Source organism: Microcebus murinus, chromosome 15, assembly GCF_040939455.1.
Source record: "Microcebus murinus isolate Inina chromosome 15, M.murinus_Inina_mat1.0, whole genome shotgun sequence".
Lineage (NCBI taxonomy): Eukaryota > Metazoa > Chordata > Mammalia > Primates > Cheirogaleidae > Microcebus > Microcebus murinus.
In genome coordinates this window covers 37,412,301-37,421,668 of record NC_134118.1, presented here as the reverse complement: position 1 = coordinate 37,421,668, position 9,368 = coordinate 37,412,301, and the positions used below count along the sequence as shown (strand labels likewise).

At 48.4% G+C, this 9,368-nt stretch overlaps 1 protein-coding gene across 1 annotated transcript in view; it reads right to left on the bottom strand.

Moving 5' to 3' along the window:
• Positions 1-786: 786 nt before the first annotated feature.
• The window catches only part of LOC142876351 (glutamyl-tRNA(Gln) amidotransferase subunit B, mitochondrial), a 71,453-nt gene continuing 62,871 nt past the window's right edge, over positions 787-9,368 (bottom strand). The window contains exons 12-13 of the mRNA XM_076010584.1: positions 2,625-2,759; positions 787-1,223 (exon numbers count right to left, since the gene is read on the bottom strand). Coding sequence (XP_075866699.1) covers positions 1,074-1,223; positions 2,625-2,759 — 285 coding nt within the window. The 3' untranslated portion in view covers positions 787-1,073. The remainder of the gene's footprint in view (positions 1,224-2,624; positions 2,760-9,368) is intronic.

Sequence of the window (9,368 nt, the reverse complement as noted above, 5' to 3'; positions counted from 1 at the left end):
TATGTGATATTTCAGCATATATTTTATTCATTAAATTTATTTGAAAACTTCTGTTGCATTTTTTTTAAAAAATTCATTTATTCTCTGATCTATGCCTTCTAAAATCGGTAGGGAGTTGAAGAGGCAATATCACTTTACTCAGTGGACCAGCTGGTTACCACAAATAGACACCTGATACTAATACTGATAACATTCTCCTCCCACACCCTCTTGAGACCTCCCTAAACATGTGTTTCCACTGTGCCAATTTATTTTATTGTGTTTTCATCTTCATTTACCTGTTTTTTTTTTTTTTTGTTTTTTTTTTTTGAGACAGAGTCTCACTTTGTTGCACAGGCTAGAGTGAGTGCCGTGGCGTCAGCCTAGCTCACAGCAACCTCAAACTCCTGGGCTCAAGCAAACCTTCTGCCTCAGCCTCCCAAGTAGCTGGGACTACAGGCATGCGCCACCATGCCTGGCTAATTTTATATATATATATTAGTTGGCCAATTAATTTCTTTCTATTTATAGTAGAGACGGGGTCTTGCTCTTGCTCAGGCTGGTTTCGAACTCCTGACCTCGAGCAATCCGCCCGCCTCGGCCTCCCAGAGTGCTAGGATTACAGGCTTGAGCCACCGCGCCCGGCCCATTTACCTGTTTTTAGGTCTAAATATACTGCACCCAAATTATAGTCCCTTGATCACAGCTAACCTGCTAATGCCCAGCACCTAGAACAACGGCCAGCCCTTAGCAAGTGCTCAAAAATACTTGTTGAACGAACCACAGAATGAAGTTGTCTTAGAATGGTAACAGTATTTGAAACACACATTTTATTTAGTTTAGAATTACTAAACAAAAGAACGTGTTATTCCCTAACCACTGCTCTGCCATCACGATGCCTTTGCTGTCAGTGAAGCAAACGGGGGCGCAGCTGTGTTCTCTGTGGAGGCCGAGCCCCAGGCCCGGGGTCCAGAGGGCGAGGACTCGGGCAGGACACAGCTCGTGGAAGGTGTGGCTCGGGCTGGGGACTGCGAGATGCCAGCTCCCAGGGCACAGGACGTCAGCTTTCTCAGGGGCCGCTGCACTGCTCTCCCTCAGGCCGGGGGACAGGACCCGTGGCAGGACAGCTGCTTCTCCAGAGTCGCCTTTATCACAGCTGGATCTGCTCGGCTGAGAGTCGCCTTCCGGACCAACCCAATCAGTTTATTTATGGCTCTGGGGTTGCCCTTCTTCACATCCATTACCTTTAGAGATGGACATTGTTTAAGAGGAGAGAATGAAGAGACTCATACCTAGAAATCCCAAACTAAGGTTTAAGTTTACTGAAAATTAAATTCAGTTTCTTCTTCCCGTTAGTATTAGATATAAAATGAGGAAAGGACAAAGGGAGGGAGCACTTCTGAGGAGGTTTCCAGGCTCCTGTTTTCAGAGGAGGTTTCTGCCACTCTGCCTTCTGATTAAAATGAATGAGAAGTGACCGCCAACAGCTAGAGAAGCATGCGTGCAGGAACCAGCACACTCTCCTTTGGGGCGCCACAATGACACGAGGACACAGACTCCTAAGTGCACAATGCCCTGGAGACGCGTCCCGGCCCGGGCGGTGAGGACACCGCTCTGATTCTCCAGTGATGTTCAGCAGCTGCAGAAGCGCACAGCTTGCTTCCCCCCCCCCGCGCCGCCTGACCAGATCCCTTTATTAGAAAGCAGATCTATGAATTGGCAGCTCGTGCAGAGCCGGGGCAGGAGGCGCCGAGTTCCTGTCAAACAGCCCTGACTATCAGGCCGAGGGCTCCGACCTCCTGCTCTGCCGCGTCTCAGCGGCAATAACGGCGCAGGACATGCGGTGTCTTTATCAGTCACTACAGATGAGGCAGGATGATGGAGATTGCCGAGACCCCTCTCGGGCTCATTTTCCTTATCAAGAGCTTTTTACAGAGCTGTTAGTGTCCCTGGCAGGCTGATGGGTGAGTGGGTATTATTCTGAAAGAGATACTAACAATTATTTTTCCCCCAATGAAAAATACGACCAGACAATATGATTAGACTTGAGGAGGGAGGGTTGCCTCATTGTAGCTTTCCTACCTTGTGCTGTGCTAAGAACACAGAACGACCTGGATTTTAGCCATGCTCCTGTCAAGGATTTTCTCCACAATTTACAAATCCTTTTCCCTTCTACCTTTCTTCCCACTTCTTAAAGACAGGAAGTATCTTCCCTGGTCCCCTGCAGCAATGCCTGTGGGTTTATCGAGAGGTCATCCTTACGAAGTAGAACTAGCCACACCAGATTCGAAGTGCCAACCCTGGGAGAGGGCAGCAGGCTGGGAGGGCAGAAACCTGGATTTCATGAGCGTGGCTCATGCCCCTTTAAACCACCCCTCGGTGGAGAGTAAACTCCAGAGTGGGAGGACTTCTTATAGGAAAAGAAGTTGTATTTTTCCATTATTCACCTAATTTCATCTATTTTGACCTTAACTAAAGAGCTGACAATAGTAATTAGGGAATTATTGATGAAACTGGGCCCCCCATTATTAGGAAGAGCCTCTGGGCTGCAACTGCGAGTGGCGGAAAGGCTCTTGGCTGTGTCTCTGGGCTGGCCCTGCAGGCTGCCCTGGCCCCGCCCCCCACCCCCAGCCTGTGATAGTCACCACTTGAGGATGTCCCTGCATCACGGAGTGGCAGAGCTGTTCCAGTGCCTCTTGGTCCTGCATGAGTTCAAGCTTCTTTTCTGACACGATCTGCGATGGAGTCTTCCCTTCATTCTTCCACAACTCCTCAAACACCTACAGGCCGGAGGAGAGAGAGAGAAGGAAAGAGAAGCAGAGTCAGCCCTTTTGCCAGCTCCGCTTGCTGCTGCTGTGGCATGTGCGGCTGGGGCAGGGGTGAGCAGATTTAATTAAGACCCAGCTGCGTGGGCCTGGCCCGAGGGGGGAAAGGGCGCCTGGCTGCCCCGCTGGCGCCCTATCTGGCCCGAAAATCCCTGACAGACGGCCAGGGAACCAGGCCCCTCTAGATGGAGATAAACCCCCAGTTTCCTCCTGATGCTGAACTTCTCCCTCGGTACAGAGAAGAGAGGCCTCTGCATCAGCCCGGTGCCCACTGTGCCCAGAGAGATGGTGAGTCCCCCCCAGCTGCCGACTCAGACCCGGCTACTCCCCGCAGGCAGAGGGGCCACAGAAGGCGTGGGCATGACCATCACTCACAGACTCCTGCTCACGGCAGTCAGAGGGCCCGTGATGGATCTGTCTACGTCCCCTGAATTAATTGAGGTGACATTGTAGTGAAGGATGGGGCTCTACAGGATGCAGGAAGTAACCACTGCACTTAAAGTCCAGAAGCTCGGCCTGCTGGGAAACATGACTGGGGGAGGGGGGAGAGGAAAGTAGCCCCATAATGAAGATACAAAATGGAGAGTAACTAAAAACCTACACTATAATCCACTGGGGGCCCTGGCCTACCACATAATCTCCTACAGGTAGGGCTGATCCAAATCTGACTAGGATAATTCACAGTTAATAGTCTGTGTATTTTTCTGCTTAAAAAATGACAACAAATCCCACAACTGATCAAACCTGGAAGAAAAGGAAAAGATTTTTAAGGAAGGCATTTCCTAGGGTGCTTATTTTCCTCATGTTTTCTAGTGTCAGCCAGAGTGGGGGTGTCCTCTGCCAGCCCCCTGCTGGCACCGCCTCCCTCCAGGGCTGCAGTCACTACGCAGCACGGAGCCCTGCCTGTTACCTTGCCCCCACCCAGACGGCCCAACCGGGAGCCATTCATCCCTCCTGGAAAAACAGCCCTCTTCAAAAATTAGCACGTGCAGCAAAGCAATGTAGGGGAAGATGCTCTGAGGTTCAGCAGGGCTCAAAGTTTCCCCCAGTCAAAATCAAAACAAACTGCAAATATTTATCACGGGTACAACAGAACCGTACCTTCAGCCGGCTCATTAGAGCGTGCAGCAACCGTGGCAGGGAGGGGCACTTGGTGGGTCCTTGTGCAAGCCCCCATGGGCACCCCTCTGGCCACCGCTGCCCAGCCCTGCCTGCTCAGGGAAAGCCTGCCCCTACGCTTACAAAATGCAGGACAGACATGCCTCTAACTCGGTTCATCAAATATTCACGAAGCCTGACAATGAGGAAGGCGTTGAGAGAGGTGCACACAGCAGGAAGGATTTTCCCTGTCCTCAACACGCCTGTTCACGGAGTGTCAGCAGCACGGAGACTGTAGACCAGAACATTTTCTAACACAGTTTATACTTGGAAGCTGCCCCATAGCAAGTCTTAAGAGACTCTCTGCCCTCTTACCCTTACATGTTTATTTTTCTTGAATTGAAACTTAAATTTTTAAAAACATTTTTCTAATTATAAGTTAATACATGTTCACTGCAGAAAATAAGGAAATACAGAAAAGATAAAAAGAAATCACCTGCATTCCTGTTCAAGATAACCAATGCTAATATTTTTGTTTTTCCTTCCCATCTTTTTCTTTGTTTTGTAGCACAGTAACCATAAAGTGCGTACAATTTGTGTCCTTTTCCCCCCCACTTACTACAGAAATACTTTTATATTAAACAATGCAATATTCATCAGATATATTATCATAACTTAATTAAATCCTCCCCTACTGGGAGGTAGCTAGGCTTTGACCAGTGTTCATTTTGTTCATCTACATAGATCCCCCAAAAAGCTCCTAGTTGAAAATGTCTAACATTCAGGAAGAGAAAGGTCTCAAAACAGAAACCACCAGTGAGGACTTGCTCATAAAGAAGCTACACTGCGACTCTTTCCAGGAACGCGGGGCGGAGGCACTCAGCAGACACAGCCGCGGCTGGAAGCAGGGCAGCCGGGCCCTCCTGGGTCCGCGTCTGTGCCCACACGGGGGAGTCTCCCAGCCTGCTGCGGGCTGGAAGCACAGGGGACACCGAGAGCCGAGCAGCCACCTCTGCCAGGCCCTGGTACCGCTGAGGCCTGACGGCTCAAATGCTAGTTGGATTTGCCTGGGCCCAAACCACCGGATTGGTGGCGGTGTGCTTGGGGCACTTCCAACCCACACCGTTCAGAAGGCAACACAGTGCACCGCCAAGACAGATGCTTTTAAACGCAGTGAGGCTGGCTGCTCGCTGAGAGGGTGGGGCAGGTGGGTTGGGGCACAAAGCAGTGACACCACAGAAATGTCATTCAGCAGCCTCCAGGAACAAAGGGGAGCCCTTTGTTGCTCTTTACTCCCAGAGTCAGGACATAATAACTTCGCAGTTACTGAAGCGGCCACTACAGCACAGACCCCCAGCTCCCTGGGCTGACACAGATGACTCCAGCTGTCCCATCCGCTGCGAATTCCTATTTAAAACAAGGACTGTGTAGTCCTGGCTGGAGCCAGCAGGGTGGGAGCCACAGAGCTGGGCAGGCCCTGTCTCCTGGCCAGACTCTCCTGCTCCCCTGGCCCTCCTGACACTCCCATGATTGCCTCTGTGGCTGCCGAGCCTTGTGCTGCGGCATAAATCCTCGGCTTTTGTCCGTGCGTAATCACGCCCTGGGAAGTGCTATCCAAGTGCCATTGTTTCTGGCCAGGAGTGCAGCTCCCGGCCGCTGCTGCTGCTCACTCAGGACAAACACACGTAACAAGGATTTCCAGTGCAGTGCTGGCCCTGGGTGTCAATAAGCGGCACCAAAAGCATGGGGTGACGCAGGCTGGGAGTCCCCAGTCATGCAGAGACTCGGGGCCAGCTCTGACAGATGGGACAGGCTCAGTCTTTGGTTCCCTGGGGACCGGATTCACACACCCTCTTCGTCACTGCTACCCAACTGTCTCTCCAACTAAAGCTATTTTTAAAGCATCTCGAAGGAAAGTACACAGGCCCCTGCCTGCCCCAGACTTCCAAGGTGAGGGTGTGGAGGACAGACCTGCTGATGGCAGGGAGGGAGCTGTGACAATTACAGAGAAAGGAGACCCCTCTGTGGTCACAGAGACCCTCTCTGTGGTCAAAGGCAAGGACTGAGAAAGGTCATTCTCTTCTCAAAAAGCACGAACATCAACCTGAGCCCCTCAGAGCAGGGCACAGTAACACGTGCAAAGAACCGAAGCACTGAGAGAGGAAAAGACATCCAGTCATTTGCAACGCAGCTTTAGCTCTTGATATAACATTTTCTATGTTAAAAGGTTTTTGGCGATTTCTCTTTAAAGAGGAGATTGGGTAAATGACACACTTGTGTGTTAAATGTGATTTCCGTCTCTACAGAACCCGATCCAGCCCAGTGCCACTGGGACATCAGCTGGACGGTCCTCGGAGATGGGATCATCCACATCTGTTTCCAGGCGTGCACAGAGACGCGTGTACACCCTGCACCATTCCCCGAGCCCTGATCCGACCAGCAGCCTGGACATCCGGGCCTCAGTGTCACCAGAAATCCCGGGAGGCTGTGAGTCCTGTTAGCTGTGAGAGTCTGATGTTCCAAGCTGGCCCTGCCTCCAGTGAGGGGAGGGGGTGGGCACTGCCACTCGCCACTTCAGTACACAGCCCCGAGTCTGGTGAGAGGAACGCAGGATGCTTCTGTCTACGGTTATCAGGAGGTTGCTCATGATGACACAGAACCTTCCAGTTTCTATTTCTGTTTCTGAAAAAATAGGGCTGCTTCATGGCAGCAAACTCCTGACTCCCCTGGCCCTGGCGTGCTGAAGGGACAAGGTTTGTAAATCTCAGAGACACTGCTGGGACACCCGGGAGGAGGGTGCAGCGAAACATGTAAGGAATGAAAGTGATGGGCAGTGGCAGACAGGCGGGGACAGACAAATAACAAATTAGAAAACAAAGGGGAGAGTCTCTGGATTTCAGAATGTTCTCAGGAAACGATGATTCTTTCTGTGTGTCTGTCATCGCTAGGATGACACTCGGTCACCTTTTCTCACCCCCTGGCCATCAAATCACTTAATGGGGCCTCTTCCCATCTTGTCAGAGGCAACATCAATAACCAGTGGAATCAGAGTCTCTCTGCTCTGGCTCACAGGTTTCTAAAATCTAAGGCATTCTTGGACCCTTCTGTTAAACTCAGAAAAAATTAATGGCAACACATTTTTTCTTATTTTAACAAAGCACAATATAGAAAAAACAAGACACAAAAATACCTTCAATATAATTAGTCATTATGGAAATGCAGATCAAATCCACAGTAAGATACTACCTCACACCCACTAGAATGGCTACAATCAAAAAGATGGACGATAACAAGTGCTGGCGAGGGCATGGAGAAACTGGACCCCATGTACATTATAGGTCGGAATGTAAAATGGTGCAGCTGTCTTGGAAGATTGTTTGGCATTTCCTCAAAGTGAAATTACCCAGAAGTTCCATTACTACAGGTATTCTTCACCTAAGAACTTTGAAAACATATACTCACAAACTTGTACATGAATGTTCAAAGCTGCATTATTTCTAATAGCCAAACTGTAGAAGCCACTCAAATGTCCATCAACTGATAAATGGATAGACAAAATATGGTATACTGGCCAGGTGCGGTGGCTCACACCTGTAATCCCAGCATTTTGGGAGGCCAAGGTGGGAGGATGACTTGAGGTCAAAAGTTCAAGACCAGCCTGAGGAACACAGGTGAGATCCTGTCTCTCCAAAAAATAGAAAAATTAGCCGGGTATGGTAGTGCACACCTGTAGTCCCAGCTACTCAGGTGGCTGAGGCAGGAGCATCGCTTGAGCCCAAAAGTTGGAGGCTGCAGTGACCTATGATCACACCACTACACTCCAGCCTGGGTGACAGCAAGACCCTGTCGCCAAAACAAACAAAAAAACAGTATATTCCATACAATGGAATATATTTAGCCATAAGAAAGGAGTGAAGTACTCTACATGCTACAACATGGATGAATCCTGAAAACATTGTTAGTGAAAGAAGCCAGACACAAAAGGCCACATGTCGTATGAGTCCATTTATGAGTCTAGAACAGGCAAATCCACAGAAACAGAACACAGATTTTGTGTGTTAGTGGTTCCCTAGGGGAAGGGGTCAATAGGGAGTAATGAGCACAGGGTTTCTTTCCTGCGATGATAAAAATGTTCTGGAATATATGGTGGTGATGGTTGCACAGCTTTGTGAATATACTAAATAAAAACCAATGAACTGTATACTTAAAAATAAAATTTAAAAAAGAACACGAAAACATCGTATTTTTTAAAGTCATTGTCTCTCTAACCTCATGTCTACTCATCCATCTTCCTTCATTTCCTCCTTCTGCATATATGCTTGGCTAGATGCCTGGAATGATATTCACCCAATATTAATGGTAGTTATTTCAAGATGGTAGAATTTGAGAATCTTTGTATTTTTTTGTATGTAGATTCTTTATAACATATATTAGTTTCCCCCAGAAAATCAATGATTTTCCTAAAAGCAGAAAACAAAAAGTAGAAAATGAAAAAGCAGCCCCCCCTCCAAGGCAATGATATGTAAGATTCCCTTACATAGCACACACACTAAACACCTTTCTAATCAGGCTTTTATTTTAGTTTGAGTGCCTCACAGAAACCAGGATTCACCCACCTCTTTTAAACATGTTGAAAGTTGATAAAATCTGAAAGTGTCTCCATATCTGAACCTAGCTGTCAGCATCTTCCAGCGTTTCCCATTTCTTCCCACTGGAACTATCTAATTCACTGCAGGAGGGTTTTTTTGTTTTGTTTTTTGTGGGGCAGGATGGGTAGATAGAAGGGGAAGATTTTTTCCCCTCTTTCATTTCAAATGCTATAATTCATCTGTTCTTATGTATATAGTTTTTTTTTTCCTGCCTTCAGGACATCTATTCTTTCTACAACCACTGAGCATTGTCATAAACATTTGTATTCCTCTGACATCCACACAACCAGAAGCCTTTCCTAAATGTGGCAAAGTCCCTGTGGTTGACAGCCCCACTTGAGGTGGGTAAACAGAGCCTTTATGAGTTCCTGTCTCCAGTTTCACAGCAGAGCCCAGTGTATGCTCCACAGTGCCTCATAATTAGCCAAAAGCAGCCACTTTCCCAAAGCCTCACTTTGTAACCTGCCACTACTGTCGCTGCAGATTAATATTAAATGCAAAGGCACCATTAAAATAACATTAAGTTTCTGGCTGAAGCATTGACAGCTGCGATCTCTGAAGTTGAGATGAGGCAGCTGCCTAGGTGTTCTTTATCTTTCTAAATTTGTAGGAATACTTATTTGTAAGAATTTCTAAATTCCCAGAATCTTTCCACCCACCCAGGACTGTTAGGTGGAGGTGCAAATGAGACAAAAGACCACCTAGGACAATGCTGTTTCTCTGAGTTTTCATGTGGTAGAGGCAGAGGAGGCCCTGGGGCTGGCTGGGAGGCTGGGGGGAGCCGAGCTGAGGCTGCCTTGGACTTGGGGAAGCTGCT